This window comes from Crinia signifera, chromosome 6, assembly GCF_055691185.1.
Source record: "Crinia signifera chromosome 6, ASM5569118v1, whole genome shotgun sequence".
Lineage (NCBI taxonomy): Eukaryota > Metazoa > Chordata > Amphibia > Anura > Myobatrachidae > Crinia > Crinia signifera.
In genome coordinates this window covers 108,038,824-108,066,333 of record NC_139222.1, presented here as the reverse complement: position 1 = coordinate 108,066,333, position 27,510 = coordinate 108,038,824, and the positions used below count along the sequence as shown (strand labels likewise).

Here is a 27,510-nt window from a genome sequence, read left to right as displayed (position 1 = left end):
AACTTCTTCTGCTATATATTATACAGAGCATATTTTCTCTGTTTTATTTCTAGGTGCACAAGGAGTGCCCGGGATAGCCATAGATGGCCGGGATGGTGCACATGGTGAGCCTGGTTACCCCGGTACGCCTGGTAGAGCAGGTACAGTAGGTGCTCAAGGTACTCCTGGGATATGTGACACATCTGCCTGCCAAGGTGCTGTCTCTGCAGGAAAAACTAGTCATCCTAAGTCCTAAACATCACAATGAACAAAGACAAGGGACTATATTCAATACAGCTCTCTGTTGTATGGAAACCTTCCCATTCAGGGAGGTTGTTGTCACAAAACCAAAGAGCGGATTCCTACACCATTAGCCCAGCTCTGTGAAACTGAAGAACATCTGAGTAAAGTTATCTAGACAATGATCTATTTTGTTAAAGTTCACTGTTACTTTATTTTTTACCTCTGAGCCCCCTCCCCTCCCCAAGGTTGTTAGCCTTCATTTTGGACTTGTTTGCTTGGCATGCTGCTCGCCCTTTTCTATGTCAGTTCCCAAGCTGTTCATCCAGCCTGCAGAGGCTTATGAGAACCACCCCTCTTGCAGTCTAGGTATGCTAGAGGTAAATGTACATAGAAATGTCCACAGGAGAACATTTTTATAATTCCATATTAAAGCCTGGAGAATTTGTTACAAATAACAACTTGCAGTGTGCCTATGACATGTAATAAAACCATTTCCAAGACATAGAATTACTGTATAATGTGTTGTAAAAATAAAGAGTTGTTTTTCTAAATCATGTCCTTAATATGTCCTGTTTTAGCACACTGCGGTTCCATTGGACAAATAAATAACTGCAAACTTGTGAATATCAGTGATTTTAAGATAGTATTTATTTTGGTGACTTGTATGTACAATAAAACCTGTTGCACCATCTGTTGTAATAAATGAATAAAGCCACTTTCACCACACTAAAAATAAATGGTCAAGACATTTGCAATTTATTAAGAACATAGCACTTTAATAGGGAAATATATATTGGATATGTAAATAGCACCTTAACAAGTGACCACTTAAATTATGCTAGCGATATCCATGTAATAATATATTGACCACTAAAATGAAGAAAATGTTTAGTTTGTCTTAAAATAAAATACTGCTTCATAGTTTGTGCTTACGGAACATACAGTACAAAAGGCCTCTATATGGATATTCCTGAAATAAAAAAAAAAAACGCTAGTGTCACATAACCAACAGTAGCTAGAAGAAGGCTGGCACAGATCATGTCTGTGTTCACAGGCACCCAGTGCCCTTCACTATTTTCAGCACTGTTAAAGTTCTATATCCTGTTAAAGCCAACCCCCATTTTAATAGTGATTGTAGGCAGAACTAGAAAGAGCAGTGGTGGTGGTGGTGGCACGCAGTTTAGAGGTGAGAAGATCTTTTTGCCTCCAAATCTCCTTTTCCAGTTTCTAAACTATAACCAATGAAGGTCTGGAAAGAGAATGTGGAACCCCCTTTTATGTTGTGGTATATGTTCGAAATGATGATGAATGCAGCTTCACCACTATATAGTGAACAGCCAATCAAAGAGGAAAGGGTTGGCAGTACTACTTCCACACACATATTGGGTCATAAAAAGAGCAAATTAGATAACTGCCTGTAAAACAAAGGAAAATATTTACAGTGAGTCCTAAATGTGTTCATCCTCTTGTTTACGCTTTTCCACCATGGGATGGATCCAGCTAACCTGTAGAGGCAGTAAACCACTTCAAAACACTACTTTTTTAAAAGGAGGATGTTTGCTAACCTCCGGCTGGTCATGTAGTTAATATTAGCGAAAGTACAGACTAAAATATAGCTATCTATATAGAATTATAATTTACACTGAAAGATCAGGGACCCCCCCCCAACCACAAAAAAAAAACAAAGTATACACACTGACATGTATACTGTTTTGAAATAAGGATGGTAACCGCAAAACAGTGTAGCAAGAAACCCATTTTCTTCATTTGAAAATAGGCCATGGTCTCGTACTAAGCTAGGTATGCAATCCGGGATCACGGCTGTCGATCCCTGCCGACAGCCACGATCCTGGCCCATTTGCGGTCTGATGGACTGCAGAATGACAGGCGGGATTCAATGTCTTGCCTGCCGCTCGGCGCGAAGGGGGCATGGCCGTGAAAACGGCCGTTGATTGTCGATCTGCGTCCAGGACCGCGACAATCCACGGCCGTTATCGGCAGAACGGGCCCGAAAGCTTCTAAAGTCGGGCCCGTTCTGCCGTGATCCCTCTTCAATTCTGTCGCTAAAGACAGCATTGAATAGGGAGCCGCCGCTATTTCCCAGAAAAGGCGGGGGCAGATTGCATACCCCCCTTCAACAGAAAAATGTAAAACTATTGAACAAGATATTGGGCATGCTGTGCTTCATTATTCCACACTGCTAAGGTTACAATGTTGTGCGGTTTCTGGCTAGAATACAGCATGTTACTTTTACCAGCAATATAAATGCATTCTGCGGATTACAGTAATTACTTTTAAGATGTGTGGTCTTGCCAACTTCTGTGGAACCAGAGGTCCCAGCATGTTTTGCCAACCTCTGGCTGATGTTGTAGCATCATGTTAATATTAGCTTAAGTCCCACCTAAATATAGGTTATTGTGCAAGGTGAGCAACAGTATTTCCATTGAACGATAAGAAGATAAAAGGAAGAAAGCGACAATTCTGGATATCCACTGGCCTGTATACTGAGGGCATGCACAGCTCATGGGGAGGGGTATAATTAGTTCTGAACGGAATGCAATAAAACAATCTAAATGTATAAAATCAAGTGCTTACTATGTTTTATGCTACATACATATGGAATGTGTTTATATAGTGTTTTTTTTTTACATTAACCTATAATTACAACAACAGTTTTATAGTACAAAAAAAAAAAAATAGAAAAGCTGGGTTGTTTTTTTCTTCCTGTTCTGCTAATAAATAGTGCATTATCTGCCCTCATTGTATTATACGTATCCTACAATGTGAGCTCTTCCTTCATGGTCCTGTAGCTTACACTCTCTGTGCTGCACTGGGGGTAATATCCTACAGTGAGTTGCTTGAAGCTTGGCCAGTTCATAAACCTTCCGATTTAGCAACTCTTAATCTCCTTCCTGTTTTTCCACAGAAAACCTTTTCAAACTCCTACAAGATAGAAAAATGTGTATATCAATGTTTGTAAAAATGAATCATGAACACATTAAAAGGTAAATATAGGTTGGGATTCTTAGTAGTTTAAGGTGGTTGTATGTGAATGATTCATTTTTTGACATTGTTTGGACCTTCACTTCTACAATTCTTCTATATCATTTTTATGCCATGTTCCTTACTGTTAACTCCCTCCTACCCATACTTGTGTTCTGTCAATGGATCAGGGCCACAACTTGGGGTGTTAAGGGAGCACATGCCCAGGTGCTGATATTGGAGGGGGCAACAAGCTCCTTTGCATGATGATTGATGTGTACCGCTCTTCCATACTGTAAGCCAACCTAAAAGGGAAGAAGAAAAAGGGGCGCACAAGGCAGAATTGAAACACCAAGAACATGCTTGTGCAGAAATTTATATCAGCTGTATGCATGGTCTGGAAGGCCACTTATTTAATTAAAGCTAAAGCATGTAAATTGGCTTAAAGAAAATGAGTTGGACATTGGTGTCCTCCACATAGTTTGACATTCTATGTAACAAAAAGACATGGAGATCAGCACACCCACACCCACAAGGCCCAGCACGGTGTGATGAAAACCACATGATCCATCATCTCTTGATCCTTGTGAGAAATCCAGGAATATGGTGATTGTAGAAATACGTAGCTCTGTAAACAACACTGTCCACCCTGGCACAACTTTGTCCAGCCAAGACAACAGAAGATACCTGGTTCTACATTGTGCTAACTTGAGTCTAATTGGGAAGCACTGAGTATATTAAGATATCGAACAACTGGCACACATCAGCTCTCAAAAATCACCTGATGTGAAGGCTCCTGTTCTCGGAAAAGGTCAGCCAAAAGCCACACACTCCGGTTACTTAAAAAAAAAAAAAACGCCAGAAATTGCAAGTGGTTTTTGACTGTCTAAAAATGTGCACCCTATTACATGTGCAATTTCTTTTTTGTTAGCAGTCTAAAAAACCTCATCGGACAGGTGACCAAAGTCTGCTGGTAACTAGGTTTCTCCTGTAGTTCGAAGGAGCAAGTTAGGCCCACTCCAACCAGGTCTTTCGCGGTGACAAGACTACGGCGACCGTCAGAGGTAGAGACAAGAGGAGGTCTAGCTAACTGGCGCTATCTGGGAGTATCACCCTGCCTAGCGGCACCAGGCCAAGGACGGGGAGTGCGACCCAGTCGCAGACACCGGACACAACAGAACCGGGGTGCCTCCAACCTAAAACACGCCAAAGTAAATAATGAGTACACAAACACACGGTACCCCAAAACAAGCGTATGCCCACTACCGTGGGCCTCTCCACACCTGGAAGAGTCGGACCTAGGGAAATATAAAGTAACAAAGGACTTTATAATTAAAGAAAGAACAGAACCAGGCTCCACTGGAGCACTTACATGACCTGAACTGGACACACAGCGATAGGACCACGACATCCAGCTGCACCAGATGGGAGAGTGCAGGCTGGGAACGACTGGTAGGAATGGACAAGACAGGAATGCTGACCAGGACAGGACCAGGACACACTGCAGGAAGCAATGAACTGACAGATGACCAGCAGGAAGCAAAGGACTGCAGCTCCCTGCAACAGGAAACTATCACCGGCAGGGCAGTGCGGGGGGGAATGCTTTAAGAAGAGCTCTGGTGATCAAGACACCTGTGAAAGATCCAGCCCAACTCCCAAGCAGGGATAACGAGGTCATATGTCTCAAGCTTGTGCATAAATAAGCTCACAGAAGATTGAGCTGTAATGGCACAGACTCACCGTCGGAGGCCACCAGAAAGTCCAATACCAGAAACAGACTGAAAACAACACAGAACAGACATGACAGGACTGAGCCATAATACATGGCTCCTGACAGCGCCAAGGATAAAGAACCTCTACAACCAAGGAATAATACAGACCCACACATTTGCCAAGATGAACTCCCATAGAAATAAAGCCACTTTCAGGGTAGCCTCAGTTTTTGAAACTGTATCCTTATAACCTAGAAAATGCAACGGATGCTAACATCGCCCTAAATGGTCAACCAGGTATAAAAAGCCATCCTGAGGAAAACTGTAGTTGACACGATCAGCCATTCGATCAGAGAAAGGTTGTGCACCCACGTGACAACGAAGACCAACCCAGTTAATGTGTTGTGTTGATACAACCCTGGTGGAGCTGGTATGGGTTCATTTATCTAAAAATTGAGCCACATATCAAAGTTAGGGAAGCTACTGCAGCACCACAAATAGCCTCAAGAATGGCCGCACACGACCTGCCCTACATAATAGGCCATGACATTAATGGTAGAAAGACTGAAGTAAAGCGATAAGCTATGCAGGTAATACATCTGTGAGGTACCATCCCGTCTGTCTGTATCCTTTAAAGCAAGGGAAAAGTAAATGAAAATCTAGAGGGCATCTAGAACCTGTCCATAAAAATCCAGGCCACAGAAGGAAGAGTCTGATTCAACAGGGACCTCGACCTAGTGGATATTGAGATTCTGTTGTACCAGTTGAAGCAGCATTTCCTCGCTGGCTGACAGCAAAATGCTCCTATTAAAACTGGTTCTCAGCCAAATTCTGTCTTGCAGGGGATGGCCATAACCATAGAGAAGCCTCTTTTTAAATTGTCCGACCCAATGGAGTAACTGAGATGGATGTGCCAATTTTCTCAGCCAGAAGAAATAGAAATGGATCTATATGTCATGATCTGGTGTTTGAGAAACTTTTTTACCTAAGTGTTTATCCAAGCATGCTCTGAAGTGCTATAAAAAGTAATGGTGCGGGAAAGAGACTATCAAGGCCCCAGTGTCCGGCCGGAATCTCCTGCGGTCATCTAACAGTGTTGAAAATGTCACCCTGGCATATACAGCCTAGTAGCATCTTAGGATCTGCTTCTGTGATATCCAGTCTCCAGACCAAGTGCTTTATTATCTTCAGCACAGCCCGACTCATAACAGTTTACACTGCATCTACTCATTGGTCCCAGCTGATCTCCTGTGTCTGCTATTTGGCTTCTCATCTAATCTCCCATGGGTTCACAACCATCACCTCACCATCGATAGCCCATCGGTTCTAGACGACTAGAAAAAAAACTCTCTAGCTTCCAAGCTAATCCAAGTGGGTTCCCAAACATCACACTCGACCCGTCATTGGGTCACCATCAATATCTTATTGGTTCCAGCTGACTCTTTGGGTTTCCTGCAAGCTTTCAGCTACTCCAGCAGTCTATATAAAGTCTCCCAAGCATCGCAGATTACCATCGGTTTACCTCTGCCTCCAGCCTTCACTGCTCACTACCTGCTTGCTCATACCAAAGTTCTACCCGCTTTGACCAGTCACCATTCAGAGAATACCATCAATATCAGTCACCATTAGTGCACAAAACATCAATAAGCTGCCATTGGTAAACTCCTGCTTTGTCTGTGTTAGTGGAACTTACCTAAGCTTCCATACTCACCTACAGTGTTGTTCATCATATCCAACATACCATCGATGTTCATCATCGGAGACTCCTTGATCTGCATCCCTGATTTCTTTGCTAAAATCATTCCTCTGGTTCCAGCTGGATTCAGTTAATCTGTTGGTTCCAGCCAACTTCTGCCTGCACCCGGTTGCAATCCGGTCCAGTAACTTCATACGCATTGCCATAAACTCTTATGCTGTGTACACACGGAGGCGAAAGGGGCTGAAATCGCTGAAAATATGGTCGTAGGCGACCATATGCCGTGTGCGCGCTCCCGTTTTCAGCCCCATTCTAATCGCTGGTCGCAGGAACTTGCTCCTGCAACCAGCTGATTACCTCTGCGGCACCGCATCTCTGGTTGCTGATGAAAAGGAGACACTGGGCAATATATTGCTAGCAATATATCTCCCCCCGTGTGTATGGGGCTTTACTGTTACACTCAAGCACTACTCACTTCACTAATACTCCAGTTCTTCTAGCCACGCCTTTGGGTCCTGGACTCTACCTCATTACCTGAGGCATGTTAGGAATCACAATTTAATTTACAAACCAACACCTGGGGTTTATTCTCAAACTACTCAAGTTCAATCCTCAGGTGTGACACTATAGACTTCACTGACATGCTACCAACCAGATAAGCTCTGCTATAGTATTAGCATTGCTGAGATCATGCAGGAAAAGTGTCCTCAGCCAGGTCACCTCCAGACATGTGCCTATTGTAGACATTGATCTCTCAACTTGCATAATAGATATGTGGTTCTGTGTAGATACTAGATTGTTTGATCCTGCATATGCAACAAGGAACATATAAAACAAAGGGGAACAAATGTGTTCAATGTTCTTGTCCCAGTAATAAGTGCAGCTATCGGTACCAATGGATTCACACATACTTTTGTGTGCTGACCCACAGAAATCAGGGTGAGACCGGCCTTTGAGGAGGGGGGGGGGGGGGGGGAGGGGTGTACTGCTGTTGCTTCTACTCCATTTGATCGGCAACTCATCCCCTTAACTGAGTGGTTCCCAAACTGTGTGCAATGGCACCCTTGCATTGCAGGGGTGCCAGGTCCAGGACCAATTCAAATTATATATGGTCAATGTAATAAGCAAAACGAGTGCTTGTGGCTTCCAAATCGTAAAATATGTGGAGAAGCAAAAGCGAATCCAGGACGAGATTTAATGCTGCCCGAGTTCAGCGGCAGTGCGAGATGTCCCCCAAGCTCGGACGTTCTTTTAAAGGGAATTAACTTACAAGGCAAAACCATGCCTTGTAAGTTAATGTCTGAGTTCGGCAGACATCTCGCACTGCCACTGGCAGCATTAAATCTCGCCCCTAGCCTCTTACCATCTAAATTATCCTAAGGATGACATTTTATTTAATAAAAAAAAATATGCTAAAGTACTAAATAAAAAACTATTGTCCTACGGCAGGGGTAGCCAACTGCAGTCCTCAAGAGCTTCAAACAGTTAATGTTTTCCAGGTCTCCTCACAGAATCACAAGTGAAGTAATTAGCTCCACCTGGGGATCTTTTAAAATGTGTTAGATAGTAAGGAGTGCAGCTGTGTACCTGCAAGGTGAGCTGGAAAATGTGCACTGTTGGTAGCTCTCGAGGACTAGAGTTGGCTACCACTGTCCTATGGGGTGCCATGAAAAAATGTCTGATATTCTAGGGTGCCGTGATTTGAAAAAAAATTACAAACCACTGCCTTAACTGGATTGATCTTAGAAAATGCTTTAGGTTTGCATTAGAATGGTTTCCTTTTTTAGACATGAACACAAAGGGAGAAATGTAATAGGGTGAGAGTATCAAAAAGTGAGAGATTTGGTAAGAAATCTCCAGTTTTTCTACCTTACCAAATCTCTCACTTTCGATTCTCTCACCCTATTACATTTCTCCCACTATAGCCCCGTACACACTGGGGAGATATATTGCTGGTCGCAGGAGCTTGCGATTAGAACGGGGCTGAAAACGGGAGCGCGCACCTGGCGATTTATTGCCGGGGCACACTCCCATCACTGGCAATATGGTCGCCTGCGACCATATTTCCAGCGATTTCAGCCCCTATCGCCCCCGTGTGTACACAGCAAATGTCTGAAAAAGCACAGTAACCTGAACGCAGGTAATGCCTATACACTCAAGTAAGCAGAGACAATGGATAATATGTATTCAAATAAACACATATCATATACACATATTTCTACCTGTATACACTTACAAGGAGAGTATAGAAAATGACTAGCAGCACTAAGTTAACAATTAACACATTACATAAACACAGTTATAAAAGTTGTTGTCCAGCGGACCATATCTTTTCACGGTAGAAATAAGTTACCTTTTTCAGATTATCGCTGTCTCGCTCCTGAATATACTTTAGAAATGCAGTTGTCCATTGCAATGTTGTGGCTTTATCGGTCTCCACATTACAAAAAGGAACTAAAAGGTTTAATTCATCACAGCAAATCCTTATTCTGCGCCTGTTGTAAGAAATGACTGTTCTGTGATCAGCATCTTCACTGAGCAAAATATGTAATCTTCATTCACACCACATGAGATGGTTAGGACATATGCACAGCACTGAAATAATGTATTACTAAAGGTAGATACACACTGGGTGATTTTGCCCAGAATGTATGGATAGCGATGATTTCCGTCATAGCTGGGGGGAAAGCCGCTCAGTGCATACACACTTAGCGGCTTTCCTCCCTGCCCGGTGCTGTCAACGGGGACAGACAGCTTTGCATAGCACTATGCAAAGCCATCCCCAAACCTGCTCATCTGTTGATAATACAAGCAGATGAAAGGCTTTCCCAGCGATGATGCTGGAGCGTGCCTTACCACTCATCACCGGGCCATACACACTGGGCGGCTTTGGGCTGAAAGCCGCTCAAAACACCAAGTTTGAGCGGCTTTCAGCTCATAATCAGCCAGTGTGTATGGTCCTTTAGCAACAAATGAATCTTATTCTAGTGCAACAAAAGTCTTAATATTAATGTTTGTTTCTACCTATGATGAGAATATATGCCGCTTTGATCGCTATCAGTCTGCCTAATAATAGAAATGTTAACTACAGTACAATAAGGCAAGTTTTTGCTCATATACAAATTTGTAGGGAACACCAGACTTGCCTCGTTTCTGCTACCTCAACATTGCTCTAATACTGAATCCACCTGACAAAGTCTGTCCAATCACCTATACTGAATTTATGTTTTATGCCACATGCTTGTGCAGTCTTTTCATAATCCAAAAGGTACAAACATTCTTTCAGGTAGTTTTGCGGCTGTAACCTCCCATTAGTCCAACAATGGCCCCGTGGGATTTGGATTTAGTTTTGGATTTCCTCTGCTCTTCAGTGTTTGAACCTTTGGAAGAGGTAGACCTGCGATACTTAACCTGGAAAACCGTTCTCCTATTGACCTTGGCATCCGCAAGGTTTGTGTCCGAATTGGGGGCTCTTTTATGCTGTTCCCCTTTTCAGGTCTTCAATGCAGACAGAGCCGAACTTCGGACAAGTTTGTCCTTCCTCCCGAAGGTTGTCTCTTCTTAACATATTAACCAGCCGATTGTGGTTCCTGCCTTTACGGGAGACCCTGAGGCGTTTTTTCTGGATGTGGTGCGAGCACTTAGGATTTACGTGGATAGGACGGCATCAGTGAGAAAGTCGGACTGTCTCTTTGTCACTTACAAACCTACGTGGCTGCGGCCCAACCACCACCCCCTTTTCAATTTTGGCGCATGCTACACATTCCGTGGGACCCTTCTGGGCGTCGATCCGGGGGGTCTCTATTCAGCAGCTTTGTAGAGCTGCCGTTTGGTCAGGTAGGCAGACATTTGTCAGGTTCTATAGGTTCGACACTTCGACCTTTCAGTTTGGCTGAGCGGTTTTACGGGGTTCTCAGTGCCCTCCCTCCCATGTTGTGTGTTCTGGGACATCTCCACTGTCTTCTCTCCAGTGACACCTAGTGGGCTGAAAGAGAAAACGAGGATTTTGTACTTACCGTAAATACTTTTCTCCGAAGTTCACAGGTGTCACTGGACGCCCTCCTCTGCGCTGGAGGTATGGTTATGACTCTTGCTCCTACCTGACCTCCTTGGAGTTCTTTTCCTGCCAGCACTGTTTTCAGTTTTGTGTGTATGTGGTTTACTGATTGTTCAGGTTTTCACGCTGTTTTCTTCTCACTATCTTGTGTTAGTTGGTTGGTTGAGTGGTTACCTCCTCTTCCTCTGAAGTGTGTTTTTATCTTCCAGCTCCCTCCGGGCACAAACCTAGACTGCCGGGGGGAAGTAGAAGGGAAGGAGTTGGCCATATCATTAATTTCCATAGAGTGCCCGTGCTCCCACTGGTCGCCCTTCTTTTCCCCACTGTCTTCTCTCCAGTGACACCTGTGGACTTCGGAGAAAAGGATTTACGGTAAGAACAAAATCCTCGTTTTTTTACCAGCATGTTCTTACTTCACCATCCATGTCGGCACAGAGGTAGAATAGAAGGTGAGCGCAGCAAAACATGTGAGGATACGCGTTACATTATTTGGGGGTCCATGTTGACAAAACTCATGTCTGAGTGTGAAAAACTTATGTCTACCTTTTCCAGTCAACATTTGACCCTGTCAACCTTTCCCATGTTGGCCTTTTGACCTTGTTGACCTATTGCATGTTGACCTTTTGTGGTAGACCTATTGACTGTCTATCTAATAATCCGCACCCTCACAAGACACACACAGGGCCTTATTCTAGTTCTAGTCCTTCTTAGATGGACAAAACCATGTGCACTGCAGGTGGGGCAGATGTTACTTGTGCAGAGAGAATTAGATTTGGGTGGGGTTTTACTTCAAAGTGAGATCTATATTGCAGTGTAAAAATAAAGCAGCCAGTATTTTCACTGCACAGAAACACAATAACTCACCGAAATCTAATTCTCTATTTACATCTGCCCCCCCTGCAGTGCACATGGTTTTGTCCATCTAAGAAGGATTTTGTCAGAAAGAGTGAACTAGAATAAGGCCTACAGTCTCACTACCACCAGAATTGTACTTATAGTGGCAGTAGCCAGAACATGGTCTAAACAAAATACATTGAAACAAAAAATAATAATGTTAGTAAGGGATGTCAAAAGTAAGGTTTAAACAAATTTAATAAATAGTCGTTAGTGATTGAGCAACCTTTTATTTTCTTTGCACATTTCTCTAATCCAGCAGTTCCCAACCTTTTTTCTATCCCATACCCCTTGATTAGGCTTTTCATTTAGTCCCTCTAACCCCTTTCAAATCGCAAATGCTGGGTCACACCCACGATTTGGACACGGGTCCGTCCGTGAACGACCCGGAATTTGCAGTGTTTAGCTGCTCACAGCGACCTGGGTTGCTGACGTAATCCGGGGGGCAGGGGCGACGCATCAGGTGGGGGCAGGGAGAGGAGGCAGCACTGAAGTAACGCCGCTGCCTCCTTCATAGAAGTGAACAGGACCCGGGTTACCCATTCACATTGCCCAGCAAGCCGGGTTCGACCTGGGAATAACATTTCTTTTATCACGGGTCGAACCCGGCAAGAACCCATGTTTGTTTTGCGTGTGAGAGGGGTTTCTTCGTCTGGCCAATGGTTTAAGATTGTAAGCTTTCTTTAAAGGTATGTTAATACCCAATTTGTGGTATCACTGTTCCTAATTGTTCCCACTGTTCACAAAGGCATTTGCTGCCCTATATAAGATACTGCTAATAAATAATACTGTCTCCTGGGTACCGGCTAACGCCCTGCAATGCTGGGCTGATGATCGCTGATGTCTGAGGGCAGAAGCACGAGGAGACGCTGATGACCAGAAGTGAGGCAACATGGCTCATCTCCATGGCAATGGGAGACTTTTTTGGTCTTCCACCATTACCATATAATTTTCAAGTACCTCCAATGAGACTGCACAGTACCCCAGATTGGGAACCACATAGGCATAGGCAGATGTATTAAGCCTGGTAGTGATAAAATTGTGATAATGGGGGAAATAAAGTAGGAGGTGATAACGCACCAGTCAATCAACTCCAAGCTGTCACCTTCTGCTTTATCACCCATTTACCAGGTTTAATACATCTTCCCCACAGTGTCCAGCACAAATATTACATACCATTTGTTTACATATCTAGTTATAGGTCAATACTTCTGTTTTTATTTTTCATTATCAAGGGGGGTATTCAATCCCCGCTGCTATTTCTGATGGGGGAAATAGAGGCGGGTGCCTATTCAATACTGTCTTTCCCAACAGCATTGAAGAGTCAGATTGACTAAAAGTGTCCAACTTTAAAAGCTGTCGGGCCTGTTTTGACGAGAACAGCCATGGATTGTCGCGACCACGGCTCGACAATCCATGGCCATTTATGCGGCCACGCCCCCTTTTTGCTGATCAGCAGGTTGGACGTTGAATCCCACCTGCTGATAAAAAGGTGAACGGCCCGAGAACGAGCCAGGGTCACGACTGCCAAGATGTCCTGGCAGTTGTGACCCGGAATGGAATACTCCCATAATTATCTATTGTAAGATGCATACACACCGGGCATTTTTGCCCATCAAGTGTGCACAACGATGATGGACAAAATCGTTGAATTGAAAATCACTGAGCAATTTTTTCTCGGGGGTGGATGACTTTCCATAGCAGATAGTACCAGCAGATGAGCCGGGCCATACACATTGGGTAGCTTTTTCAGCTGAAAGCAGCTCAAACAGTAAAAGTGAGCTGCTCTCAGCTTAAAATCACCCAGTGTGTATGGACCTTAAGCCTTGTATTTTTAGCCAAATGAGAAATGTTGGCAGCCTCACCTTCTATCTCTCTCCATGCGGTTGTGTTTCTCCCTTCGCTGGGAGGAGCCGCCCTGCTTGGTATAATTAGTCTTCTGCTCATCAGGGTTAGTCTTTATAGGTGAGCAGGACATCCCCGAAGCTCCTGAATTCTGCAAGTCTCTTACATTTTGAATGTCACGTAATGGTTTCCGTTCCATACTAGCATCTACTTGTCGTATGCTACTTCGGCTTCTTTTATTTAGTGCCTGCTTACACATTGTTCCTTTGGAAAAACAAAAATATATTAGTACAAATTCACCAAAACTTTGTTATATCCAAAAATAGTTTTTCCTATTTTAAACATTTTATAGTAATATACAGGGAGAGATGTACTAGGCCTTGGAGAGAGACAAATTGAAGAGATAACAGGAGTTGGTTGGTAGTTCATCTCTCTCCATGTAAATCACAACAGAATTGTCTGCGCTATGTAAGTATAAAAACTATATATGTATACTGTTAATAAATAAAATAAATAATCTTGTCGTCTCCAGAGTGCCTGCTCATGTCCTGGGCTTCCTCCACCTGTGTCAGCATGGGGCAGATGATCACTGATGTCTGAAGGCAAAAGCACAATGACACGCTGCAACATCAAGAAGGTGGCTGAATGGCTGCCTGGGTGCTGTGCAGCTGAGTTAATATATGTTCCCCATGTCCCTGCCCTCCTCAGGATACGTCTAGTGCAGTGGTTCCCAACCTGGGGTACTAGTACCCCTGGGGGTACTCTGCAGACCAGTTGGGGTTACTGGAGAATAATATTGGTAATGGTGGAAGATGAAAAAAAATTATTTTGATGGCAGAAGAAGACCCATTGCTATGGAGAAGAACCATGTTGTGTCATTTATGGTTCTGTCTTCAGCGTAATCAGCGTCTCATTGTGCTTTTGCCTGACCAGTAATCCAATTGGAGCTTCCCATGCTGCCCTCAGACATCAGCGATCATCTGCCCTGCACTGACACTGGTGGAAGAAGCAGCGGCATTAATCCTACAGGTGTAAGTGGGAACCCTGGAGACAATACACAGCCAGCGGCCAGACACGGAAGAGCACGATTCCTGTCTGCTACATGCATAAGGACACACATACCGCTCACTTCCACTCCACTCCACTCATAAGTACTGTCTATATTTTAAATTGAGAGGAGGGGGTACTCATCAATGAAACGCCTAATCAAGGGGTACGGGAGAGAAAAAAAGGTTGGGAACTACTGGTCTAGTGCATATCTGTACGTATCCTATTTCTGTACTGTTCTTTACTTGTCTACCGATCTGGCTGGTGCAGTCACCACGTGGTGCCGCTGAATGGCTGCCTAGTTGCTGCACAGCTCAGTAAATATATGTTCCCCAGGTCCGTGTCCCTCATCAGGATACGTCTAGTGCATATCTGTACGTGCCCTATATCTGTACGGTCACTGTTTACTTGTTCCCACCCCGGCTGTTGCACAGCAATCCAAATCCAATTCCTAGTATACTCAAGAATACCTGGCCAATAAGGCTGATTTTGAAGACGCTGCATATGTAACCAGAAGTGAGGCAACGTGGTAGTCTCCATGGCAATGGGAGACTTCTTTGACTTCCACCATTACCAATATTATTTTCAAGTACCTCCAAACATCTGCAGAGTACCCCCAGGGGTACGCAAAGGCTTGGTACATCTGCCCTGCAATGCTGAGTGCTCTGCAAGGAGAATACATTTGTTGCTTTGTTCCATAATTCTGTTTTTCATTCTCATGGGTGCACAGCCACTTTAATAATTATTTAATACCTGTAATGGCTTTGTTGTCTCTTAATAGTGGTATTACCTAACTACACTAATATATACACCACTGTTTGTTCTAGTGCTCAGGTTTTTTTCTCTTTACCACAAAAGAGGGACAAATGAACCACTTCTCACCTCCAACTTTAATCCAGACCTGTTCATGTAGGGATTTCTTTTTGTCTCCTAAAGTCTGCTTTGTGGATTCCATTTCCTGCTGGTAACAAAAGGAAATGGATCTGGGCTGTGACATCTCCTGGTGCTTGGAAGCTTCCAGCAAGGGGCAAGAATTTAGGCAACCAACAGAAGATTTGGTCTGAAAAATTAAAGTGCAAATCAGGGAAGAGCTTACATGCATTATAAAACATAAAGTGATGGCAAGAACTGGTTACCTGTTTTTGAGAAGAGACAAAAGTGTCCATGTCCATTAAATTGATGCCAGGATGTTTACACTGAAGTGATGTTTTAGAGGAAGATGCCTTGTTTTGTGCTAGAGTGCCACACTTGTTCTGCTGTTGGGCTCCTACGAGCTGTGAAGGGTGGCATATAAAGGACACCACACTGCAATGTAAAAACAAAAAAAGCTTAGATGGCAAAAGTTAGCTTGTCAGTTATAATAGCTGTGACATCACTGACCCTACATCTAAAAAAAGGACTGAAGCTATGGGTTCAAACCACAACAAGGCAAGGCACCGCCCCACAATTAGGGTTACCGCCCATCCGGGATTACTCCAGACAGTCCGGCAATTAGGCTGGGTATCTGGAGTCCAGACGGTTGGCGTTCCCGCCGGACTATACAGTGTCCAGGAACTGGAAAGAACTGGAGACAGGAGGCGGGAGACGCACGCCGCTGCCAAGAAAGAGCTGTGCGGCTATATCAAATATTGCGCCTGCCCTGTTCGCGGTCTGTCAGCCAATCGGGAGCGGTGGCTCCTGATTGGCTGTTTGACTCGAACAGGGCAGGCACAATATTTTAAATAGTGCCTCAGACCTTCTCTGGTGTCGGATACAGCAACACCATCAGGCTGCGCAGCAACGCGCTATCCTATGCCCGGCTCCCTGCCACTGTCCGCCATTAAATTCCCCCTTGGCAATGAACATTTGCACTACCCTTTGCAACAATGAGCATTTGCACTCCCCCTTGGCAACAGGCATTTTCCCTAACCCTTGGCAACAGGCATTTTCCCTAACCCTTGGCAACAGGCATTTTCCCTAACCCTTGGCAACAGGCTTTTGCACTGCCCTGTGGCAACGAGCGTGAAGGCCCTGGTATCAAGCAAGAAACCCCTAGCAATTAACATGTAGGTAGGCGGCACTTTTATGGCATAATATGCAATAGCCATTATGGTGTGTGGTATATGTAATGGGCATTACGTTGTGTTTGGGATAACGTGTAATGGTCACTAGAGTGTGTGGCATAACATGTCTAGTCATGGCATAACATGTAATGGGCATCACGGTGTGTGGCAAAATGTATAATGGGCATCACTGTGTGGCATAATGTGTAATGGGCATCACATGTAATAGGCATTGCGGTGTGTGGCATAACATATAATGGGCATTACAGTATGTGACATGACATAACGTGTATGTGGCATTACAGTGTACAAAATCAAGAATAGATTTGAAGCAACTGTAAAAAACAACAAAAAAAAAAACATGATAAGGCAGGTCAAGGGATGGGGCAGGGGTGGGTCAATGTGCGGGCTGTGGATGTGTCAGGGGGTGGACAGCTGTCCACGGATCTCTCAACACAAAGGTGGTAACCCTATCCACAATGAAAAAATTTTGCTGGCACATCGTGGGTGTCTAAACAGCCCTTTTGATGTCATTGTAGTTGTATTATCAAAAACTTGATATACAGTAGGGCCTGACTCAGAGTGGATCACAAAAGCAAAATCTTTTTCAAATAGGCAAAACCATGTACACTGCAGGTGGGGCAAATGCAACATATGCAGATAGAGTAAGATTAGGGTGGGGTGTGTTCAAACTAATATCTAAATGGCGGTGTAAAAATAAGGAAGCCACTATATAACCTGCACAGAAACAAAATAACTCACCAAAATGTAACTCTCTCTGCACATGTTACATCTGACCCACATGCAGTGCAGCATGGTTTTATCCATTTGGAAAACAATTTGTATTTGTGATCAGGCCCATTTTCTGCTGTAGATGCATCTGGAAGGAGTGGCACAAACAAAACTACCCATGGGGCCTGATTCTAGTTCACTTGCAAAAGCAAATTCTCTCTCAAATGGACAAAACCGTGTGCACTGCTGGTGGGGCAGATGTAACATGCAGAGAGAGATAGATTTGGGTGTTATTTTGTTTTTCTGCAGAGTAAATACCGGCTGCTATATATTTACACTGCAATATAGATATCAGTTTGAAGTATAAAACCCCACCCAAATCTAAAGGTCCCCATACACTAATGGATTTGGGCACAATTTCACCCGATTTGGACGAATCCGGCCGTGAAATCGGGCCAAGTTGCACATGTAGACATCCCGTTTGCTAAAGCTCTTGTGCAGCCCGGAGCCGGGCTGGGAATGCCAGCGACCAGAGAGCTGAGTGTAGGGAGTGGGGGCGGACTCCGGCGAGGGGCCCAGGGAGCGGCAACGGGCATGGATGCCAGCGACCAGAGTGCCAGATGGAGCGGCGAAGTGAACCGGGGAGCTGGGCAGCGGGTGCACTTAAAAAAAAAATAATAATTACAAATGAATGGGCAGCCAGAGACCTCTGTCAGCCAATCGCTGATACCAGCTGTTACATGGTGCTGCTATTAACACTCTTCTCTCTCTTAAGCCCCATACACATGGCAAGAATCGCAGGGGATATGGTTGCTAAGCGACCACAACCCCTGTGCACACGACCAGCTCTGCATGCTCCTGCGACCAGCGGCTTCCCCCAGCAGAGTGCGCCGTTTTTATCAGCAACCATCGCTGGTCGCAGATAAAAAAACAGGACACTAAGCGACATATCGCTCAGCATTAATCACTCAGTGAGCATACCGCCCTGTGTGTATGCAGCTTTAGACTGCTCTTTGGCATGCACCCAGGCCATTTCACTCTACTACACATGCTGGGAAATACACTTGCAGACTATAACAAATTATCTTTGGTTCCCATTAGTCTACAGGGAGCATCAGCAGATACTATAGGGGCCCATTTGCTATGGGATCGCATATTCAATGCAATCTGGACAGGATCTGCCTAGCACATATATTACATTCATGATAACATGTATGTTTTTATGTGTTGACTGGTTCCCCCGGGCTTAGCTGCGCTGAGTGTATCTGGAGCCATGCAGCACCCAGGATGGAGCATCTCATAATTCTTATAAAGGACTCCCACTGGTTAGTTTCACATGAGTTGGGCTTTGGGGTGTGTGAAGACTTATGATGAGTCCCAGGTGCTGCATGGCACTCGCTGCATCCAGCATTGCTGATCCAAGCAAAACCATCCACCACTTGTATTGCATAAATGAGAACCTGTATGCTAATATTTGCTAAACAGTTCTCCCCCACACTACATAGTCTGAACTGCAGTCCAGGGTCTACAGCTGCCATTGGTAATTACTTTGTCACCAACCTCGGCATGTTCTGTCCCAGTCATTGTGTCCCCCTCCCCAGCATTCCCTGTAGCTTGTTGATTGCAGCTTCCCCATAAACCTACAGGTGTGGATTATTAGATAGATAGTGTCTAGGTAGATGGTCAATAGGTTTGGCTATATTGCTAAGTTGACCTGCACGTTTGGAAGACTTTACTCATAATGATATTGAGTGTACACACTAGACTATATTGTGAAAAATATCGCTCAGAATCCCCTTTGAGTGATAGTCACAACCTTGTAGACCCCGGGCTGCAGTTCCGACTATGTAGAGCAGGCGAGTCCAAACTTTTTGCGACGAGGGCCAGATTTGGTGAAGTGTAAATGGGTGGGGGCCGACTATTTAGCCTGACCTTCTTTGAATCATTAATCACATCAGAATGGTCCCTCATTCACTCTATGTCCCCCAGCCTGCCCCTTCACTGTATTTCCCCCAGCCTGCCCCTCCTTCACTGTATGTCCCCCATTCACTGTATGTTCTCCACTCTGCACCCATTCACTCTGTCCCCCAGCCTGTCCCCCTTCTCTTAATGTTTATCAGTGCCTCCATTCATTGTATGTCCCCAAGCCTGCCCCTCCTTCACTGTATGACTCCCATTCACTGTATGACCTCCATTCACTATGTACTGTATGTCCCCAGCCTGCCCCTGCTCCCCCTTCTCTGAATGCCCATCACTGCCTCCATTCACTGTATGTCCCCCTGCTCACTGTATGTCCCCCTGCTGCCCCCTCCCTTCTCTGTATGTTTCCCAGCCCCTTGTGTTAGCCAGAGGAAGGAGAGGCAAAGCAGGCACTGCAAGGACAAGAGATGCTTGGGCTGCTGCCCTCCTCCGCTATGCATGTTACGGGAGCAAGCTTCCCCCTTGCTGCCCCCCTCCCAAAACACTGCTGTCACTGTGATTGTGGAGTAGGGTGATATACTATTGCAGGGGTAGGACGCCAAACACATCTCACTGTGGCGGCCGGCACCTCCTCACTGCAGCAGACAGCAAGATAAAGGTGCGTTCGCCGGGCCCCACCTCAAGTGTCCTGTGCTGTGCTTCCCACATCTGATGCTCTGCCCGCTTCCAGCTGGAGGCTGTGGGCCGCTTGAAATGACAGCAAGGGCCGCAATTGGCCCCCGGGCCTGACTTTGGACATGCCTGATGTAGAGGATGGTTTTGCAAATATAAACATGCATGTTATCATTTATATAAATGGTGGATGGTTTTGCATGGTGTGCTGTGTGGCCTTCCTGCGGCCCATGTGCACCACACATCCTAGGTACGCCACTGCACTGAGGTTAGATGCTGACACACACACACACACACTTAATTCCTCTGAGCTCCCCTTGCCTTCATTGGGACAGAGCTCAGAATATTCTTTTTCCTAAAATCTAGGAGCCAGATTATCCTTCTCAACCATGTATTACACATTTTATAGACTAGAAAACTTGCCACTAGGCCTTCCCAACATTCCCTTTCAATGTTCATTATATCCAGCCATATGCCCACATCTAGCACCCATTTTAATATGACCCTCAATTCATAGTAATACGCACAGTAGGACCTCCGTTTCACAATAAAATACACAGTAGGGCCTCAAATTCCTAGCACAATGGGAACCCAAAATCATAGTAAGCCACAAAACAGGGACCCCAATTTGTAGTAAGACACACAGTAGGACATCATGTTAAGCCACAAAGCAAGGCTACATGAAGTGTGGAAATCTGAGGATGACACATTTTAGTTTAGAAGGGCAAAACTGTAAACATGACACAATACTAAAGCCGTTATATAACATAATAAAAATAAATATATATCCAGTTAATTTTAAACATTATATAATGTCCCAAATCTTTATTTCACACAGTATTGCCAATTGTTACTATGTATGTGTTTAATAGACAAAATATAATTTATAAATACTTATTTATCAGCACCCTAATTTTCAAAACCAGCAGAAGTTCAGTATAAATAGCCATACCAGCATAGGAAAATACAAATATTAAAACTTATGAAAAAAAATATACCGTACATAGTATAAAAAGCATATGCAAATTTTCAAGGCAGCTCTATAGTGACAGCCATGTACATAACACATAGTAAAGTAATATAGATGCTATATTCATCATTGTAAGGCCCCCATACACTATGCGACTTCTCCTATGCGAGAAGTCGCATCCAATTTCCCCCCAATTATATTGCATGTAGCCCTTCTGCCGCGAGCAGATCTGACCCGAAGATCTGACATGCAGCAAGTACAATCTCCGGGTCCTATCTGATGTGAACGTGACTATCAGATACATGCTTATTCGGTGGATTTCACCCTATTTCTCACCACGATCCACCAAAATCGGGTGGAATCGGGCCCAAATCACATAGTGTATGGGGGCATTTAGGTAAAGATTTCTCAATGCTTAAGATGGGTACACACATTCAGATTTATCTGTCCAATCTGGTGGGAACAAAAACCTGGTAATGTATGTTAGCAAATAACAATCAATCTTGGTAACGTAGTAGTACCAATTCACATTACACCACACAGTAGTGTCTGTAATTCACCCTACACCACTTGTACACATTGCACCAGGTAGAGCCCCTGAGGCATTTTGCGCCAAGTAGAGCCTCTTAGACACTCTGTGCCAGTTAGAGCCCCTTAGACACACTGCGCCATTATGGGCGAAAGCGTGCTACTCCTGCAATGCATAAGTGGCGCTAGTCCTGGAGGAATTATGTGCATATGCGGCACTACTCCTGTTGGCATTATGTGCATAAGGGACACTACTCCTGTGGGCATAACCAGGAAAACACTGTAACGTAGCACAGCTGCAGTTGGACACAGAATATAGGCATGCTGCATACCATTTAATCAGCAGAGTTTGTTTGTGCATCTTATTCACATGGCAATGTGAATAAAATGTATTATTGTAAAAAAAAAAAAAAAAAAAAGATGCCCGATGTTAGCAGAGCTAACAAGGAACTGCCACCTCACTCATGCCAGGCATCTTGAGGTGCATGGCATATTGAGGCTAGATGTTTGAGGACACATCTATGCAGTGGTGCAAGTAGAATTTTTTTCTTGGTGGTACTGATAGCCTCCACCAAAAATGGGCATGGTCATGTGTCATCAGGGGGCGTGGTCACACAAAGCTAGAGGAGTGACTAAATGACAATAGAGGCGTGGACACAGGAGACAGGGAATGAGAAACTGGGAATGACTGGGGGTGGGTTGGCTCTTGCTTGGGGGAGAGCCAGGCAGCTTGTGCTTACAATAGTGGAGCCTGCTCTTCATGCTGTCGGCGCTGCTGATGCCAGTCAGTGTGACAGGCTAAATCAGCAGTAGCCGGTAGCTGCATACAGCACCAATCATAACGCTGGGTGGGCAGGCTGCGGATGCATTATATTTAGACTTAAAATTAAAATAGAAATGACAGTGGATCAGGGGTAAGTGGTACTGCGTACCTGCAACATATTTCTTACAGGTACTCCGTACCACGCCGTACCCCCTTACTTGCAACACTGCATCTATGTGTATAAGGGTTATCAAAATTCTTATGAACCAAATTAAATAATATTTACTGATACTCCCCATAAAATTTTTACAATTAAAAAGATTCACTTTAACATGAGTCATCAGTATTTATCCATGACTACATTAGAGACCAGCAACAAAGTAGCAAAGAATACAAATATACACACTTGTTCAATGTCACGCCGGCCTCCTGTGGCTCCTGACACTTGTGCACTTCAGTCTGGATACTGTTAAATCTGTCCTCTAAACGAACACAAACTGCAGACTTTGATCTAGATTCATATATACGACCTACATTTTCCTTATTCATTTCAAGGATAGTGCCAGTTTTTCTAGCCCCTGAGGTATCAATGCCAGCATGTTTTGTGTTTTTTTCAGATGTGTTACTACTATTTGAAGGTATGTTAGACTCCTTTAGCATCATCATCTTCAGCTCCTGAAAGTCAATGTGCCCTAAAGTCTGATTAGTGCTCATTATACTGCTCTCTGAGGACACAGCAGACTGGCATATCACTGGGAGGAAATTTAGCAGCCCAGAATTGCTGGTCGTAAAGCTGGTTTGGTTTGTTATATTGGTGGACTGATCCGGGGGCACATTGGAGGAAATACCAGATGGAAAAAAAGCAGAGTTCATTCTTGTATCATTGTCTCCATCACTAGTTTGAGAATCCATGTGCGAATAGAGGATCTGTTGTAATTGGGTGTACTCAATTTCAGTCATCTCCATTATGTTTAGGTCTGTGGTGGTAAAACTCAAGGCCTGTTCATTAGGCATGGCTTCACCTGAGCATTCAGCAGTTGTGGAAGATGCAGAGTTCGAGGATAAGGTCCTCTGATGTGTAGGTGCAGAGCCAAACATGTTTTAACAGGCACAAACCAGCATGTATACTAAATCCTACACCAAAACTTGTAAATTAGTGATCACCGGATTCAACGCACAGGGATAATCTCCAATATTCTCCAAATATTATACTTCAAATAACAGAAACGATGAAACAAACCAAATGAGAAAAACAAAAACGTAGGGAACCTTTCGTAGGGTTACCATTTTCCCCCAAGAAAAACATAAATCTCCCCCCAAAAACGAATTCAGCATCATCTGAAATAACATAGGCAAAAACGCTGCAACGTCTCATGGTTATTGGGGGTTTAAGCACATATAAAGAATTGGGCATTTACTTATTCATTTACACTAAACTCGCTTATATCACTGAACAGAACAACAACTGGGAATGTGTATGCAACAAAACCTCACTGCAGACGTCCAGGGACGCAGAGCTACTAGGGAGCCACAAGCAGGGAGCACAGCGGTACTGACCGGCCTGCCAACTGCGCTGCGCGGGGGCAACACAACCGCCAAAAAACCGCCCTCCTACATCGTTACTGCTTATATACGATAATGCGTCACTCTCTGGCCCCGTACGCCGTCTGTAGCTAACTGCGCACACGCAAATCTCCACTACGCCCTAGGCGCAGCAGGTCGTCGGGTATGGGAGGTGTGCTTCGCAACTATTTCAGACTATCGCCGGCGTTCGTAGTTTGAAAGAGGTAAATAAATGCGAAGTGAAGGACGTCAACGGCACCCCACCCGCCACTGACTCACCTGGCGTGATGTAACGTCACCTGACGTTCAGTCCGCTTTAACGTGCACTACGTGGAGTAGTCGGGCGCCATTTTGTTGGTTGGATAAAGTCAGCCAAGGTTTTACCAGAAGTAAAAAGTATTTGACTGACAGCCTAAAAGCTTGTTAGGTAGTTTGTATTCATGAAACATTAATCAGACATTAATTTTCTGTACTGTATCACACAACATTACATCAGTAGGCAGACTGGATCCTACCTACCCTAGTAGCAGTGAGGCTGCGTACGAGCATGATGCATTACCTCAGCTGTAATGTAACCACTGCCAGTGCTGTCTTGGTTTGTGTAATGCACTTCAGTATTCTCAGTACAGATATAACATTCCACTAGCAAATCCGTGTGTATACACTACCTGCAGCTGCTAATCTATTTAGCTGCAGAATGTTTGCATAAGTACTTAAGGGGATGACTTGACATACCTGGCAAAAGATATAATGTGCAGGATTTCTTTCAGATATACAGGGGCAGTTTGGGATGCAAACTAAACTAGCCTAGGAAATTCTGGGAGCAGCCTTACTGGAGGCTGGGTAGGGATGGCCATCGACCATCGATGATTTGAAATCATCAATGGTTCATGGCCGATGTCGAATACTTTTGCCATCGATGGGGGAGTACCAGATTTTTTCCCTCCATCGATGGAATAGCAAAACGATGTTTTGCTTTTTTTTTTCCAAAGTGCTGGGACACGGAGCATAGCTCCGCCCCCCGACACCCGCGAAGCCCCGCCCCCGTGTTTTGATTGGCCCACAGGCCAATCAATCAAACACAATGGATGACCATCGATATGTAAAAATATCGATGGTCATCCACTGCATAGTTAAGAACTATCGATGGCCAGTTGCCGATTTGCAATCGATGGCAACCATCGATGGCAATGGCAACGATGGCCATCCCTAAGGCTGGGTCGATTGAGGGGGTGGGGTTTGTTAAGGGGGCAGAATAATCCCTCCTTATATGGGGCGGGATGCTCTAAAACAGAATTGTGTTAAAAACCCTGTTATCGGCTTTTTACCGCATTTCCATATGCTCTAACCCCCCTCCACCGGGTCAGCACTGTGGAGGGAATTGACAGCTTTTGCTGGCGATTCCCTATGGAAGCCTATGGGCTTCTTACCGCAGCGCTATGTGAGGGATCAGTCACTGAGCCGCATTGCAAAGGACAGCTGTTATCGGAAGAGCTGTCCTTTGTGTTAATAATCGCATGTTAGAGCATATGTGATTATTAAGAATGCTGTAGTACCTGGTGGAGGGGGGGGGGGGGATATTGATGTAGGGCAGCGGATGTTAGAACATCCCGCCCATGGCCTGATTCTGAATGGGACACAGTTGCAGCCTTCCTTGTGTCTTTTGCTACAGTTGCATAATACCGCAAAATGCAGGGTCGCTCTGGGACTTTGAAACTGTTCATCCCAATGTGACCCTGTATTTTGCTCTGTGGCCCCTTTAGCGACCCAGAAATATTGGGGTGGGGAGAGGAGGCAGCGCTTAGAGCTGACGCTGGTCCAAGCACTGCCTCCTCCATCAGGGTGAAATAAGAATCGGGTTTCTCGTTCACGCTGCATAGCAACCCTGCTTTTTTTACTGGTTCGTAATGCCGGGTTGCTGCCGGTAAGCCCTTTCAGATCACGTCTATTACCGGGTCGAACTGGCAACAAACTGGCATGATTCTAGTAATTAGCTGCGATCTGAAAGGGATATAATCAATGGAGCTACCAACCAATCAGCTCCTACGTGTCATTTTTCAAACAAGCCTGTGACATGGCAGGTAGGAGCAGATTGGCTGGTGGTTTATCACTCTCTATTTTATCACTTTTCAAGCTAAGTACATTTGGCCCTCTATCATCTAAAGCATTGGTTCTCAAACTTGGTCCTCAAGTACCCCCAGCCGTTCCAGGCCACCCCACAGGAACACAGGTGTACTCATTATTCACTGACACATTAAAAGATCCACAGGTGGAGCTAATTACTGCACTTGCGATTCGGTGTGGAGACCTGGGAAACGTGAACTGTTGGGTGTACTTGAGGACCGAGGTTGAGAACCACTGATCTAAAGCATTCACTTATCGTGCAGCCTGTGCTCAATCACAGTGACACACTCCCTCAACGTGTGGTCTGTATATTATCACACTGATGCGATCTCCCGCCATGCAGCCTGTGCTCAGGGGTATAGAGAGGGTAAAGCTCGATCACCGGGTGCTGAAAGTTCTCAGGGTGCCGCGTACAGCAAATGTCCCCCTGCTGTGTGCTGTGCTTCCGACCGCCCCCATCTTCTCTGGGGCCTGACTCCTGCGCTGCCCGGCCATGGCTCACAATAAGAGCTGTGAGCCATGGGCGGGCAGCACAAGAGTCTGGACACTCCCTCCAGGCTCCATCTGTAATCTCTCCTTCCTCTGCACTCCCCAGCGTGTACGTATTATGTCACATGCTTGGAGGAGTCCAAGGAGAGAGACTGGAGGAGCCATTAGTGCTACTACCTGCCTGTAGAAAAGGGTGTGGTATAGGGGTCCGACAGTCATTATCCCGACCAGCCAGACCCAGACAGCATGGTGAGCGCAACTAAGTTCCTTGCGGGCTCGCTGCGCTCGCCACGCTGCGGGCACAGTGGCTCGCTACGATAGCCACCTATTCTATTCTCCCTCTATGGTATGAATCATAGACTGACTCGTCATATGGTCAACCACTAATGGTCGACAGGGTCTAAAGGTGGACATGGTTAAAAGGTCGACATGGTTAAATGGTCAATATCCCAAAGGTCAACATGGTCAAAAAGTCAACATGAGTTTTAATGTGTTTAGGGTGTCTATGTCGACAAAGACACTGTCTAAGTGTACTGCTGTGCTCGCCATGCTTCGGGCTCGGCACACTATTTTATTCTCCCTCCATGCCCTAGTGGATGGTAGGGCATGAAATACCACCTGTCGGCACATGTCGGCAGTAAATTTAGTAAAATATTGCATGTCTACCTTTAGACCCTCTCGACCTATTGTGTGTCGACCTTTAAACCCTGTTGACCATAGGACTGTCTATCATGAGTCAGTCTATGATCAGTCCGGATACCATTTTTAAATGCATTACAAAGTAAGTATCTACATAGAGTGAATCATAGCAGTATAAATGGGGTCTATCCAATTGCGACCGGATCTCTGAATTCTGAATTTGTAGTTTTGTACATAGCTCTGTTGGGCTACTAACAAAATTGTGAACCCAAGTTGCCGTAAAATGCAGCCATTGCCATACCATCTTGTGGGGACGAGAACTTTGCCCACAATTGGATTAACTCAAACAGAGCTGTTCAATTGTTGCTCCAATCACATGTCCATTAGCCATTGCAATCACATCTCAGCTTGTACCCAACGGAGGTGGTAATTTGAAATGTACGAAGTCAGCTGTTTGGGCACCCATTAGCTTAGTCGTATTTAGCTGCTTTACCCACAATAAGCACAATTAAGAGGCGCCCAAAACAATAGTACTGGAATAATGAGTACCCACTAATTATCATGCTTAAAAAAAAACAATTGAAATCACCCCCAAAGGCCAATATTCAGTTGT

The 27,510-nt window shown here is 44.8% G+C and overlaps 2 protein-coding genes across 2 annotated transcripts in view; one reads left to right on the top strand and one right to left on the bottom strand.

Annotated features, from left to right (window-relative positions):
* COL9A3 (collagen type IX alpha 3 chain) overlaps positions 1-952 on the top strand; it is a 63,326-nt gene extending 62,374 nt beyond the window's left edge. Inside the window, exon 32 of the mRNA XM_083146788.1 lies at positions 54-952. Within this exon, the coding sequence (XP_083002914.1) occupies positions 54-235 (182 nt within the window). The 3' untranslated portion in view covers positions 236-952. The remainder of the gene's footprint in view (positions 1-53) is intronic.
* Positions 852-23,914, bottom strand: TCFL5 (transcription factor like 5). The gene is made up of 6 exons (XM_083146789.1): positions 22,489-23,914; positions 15,592-15,760; positions 15,338-15,515; positions 13,429-13,672; positions 8,966-9,107; positions 852-3,165 (listed from the first exon to the last, which is right to left on the bottom strand). The coding sequence occupies exons 1-6, from the start codon at positions 23,178-23,180 to the stop codon at positions 3,097-3,099; spliced, it is 1,494 nt and encodes a 497-aa protein (XP_083002915.1). The 5' UTR covers positions 23,181-23,914; the 3' UTR covers positions 852-3,096.
* Positions 23,915-27,510: the final 3,596 nt, after the last annotated feature.

What these genes read in the sequence shown, in the direction of transcription:
- TCFL5 (XM_083146789.1), bottom strand. Translation starts at nt 23,180, where the DNA reads ATGTTTGGCTCTGCACCTACACATCAGAGGACCTTATCCTCGAACTCT. An exon ending in GGTCTGGATTAAAGTTGGAG is followed by an intron (nt 13,673 to 15,337) that starts GTGAGAAGTGGT and finishes GTTTTTCCAAAG; the next exon opens with GAACAATGTGTAAGCAGGCA. An exon ending in CGCATGGAGAGAGATAGAAG is followed by an intron (nt 9,108 to 13,428) that starts GTGAGGCTGCCA and finishes TTCTTACAACAG; the next exon opens with GCGCAGAATAAGGATTTGCT.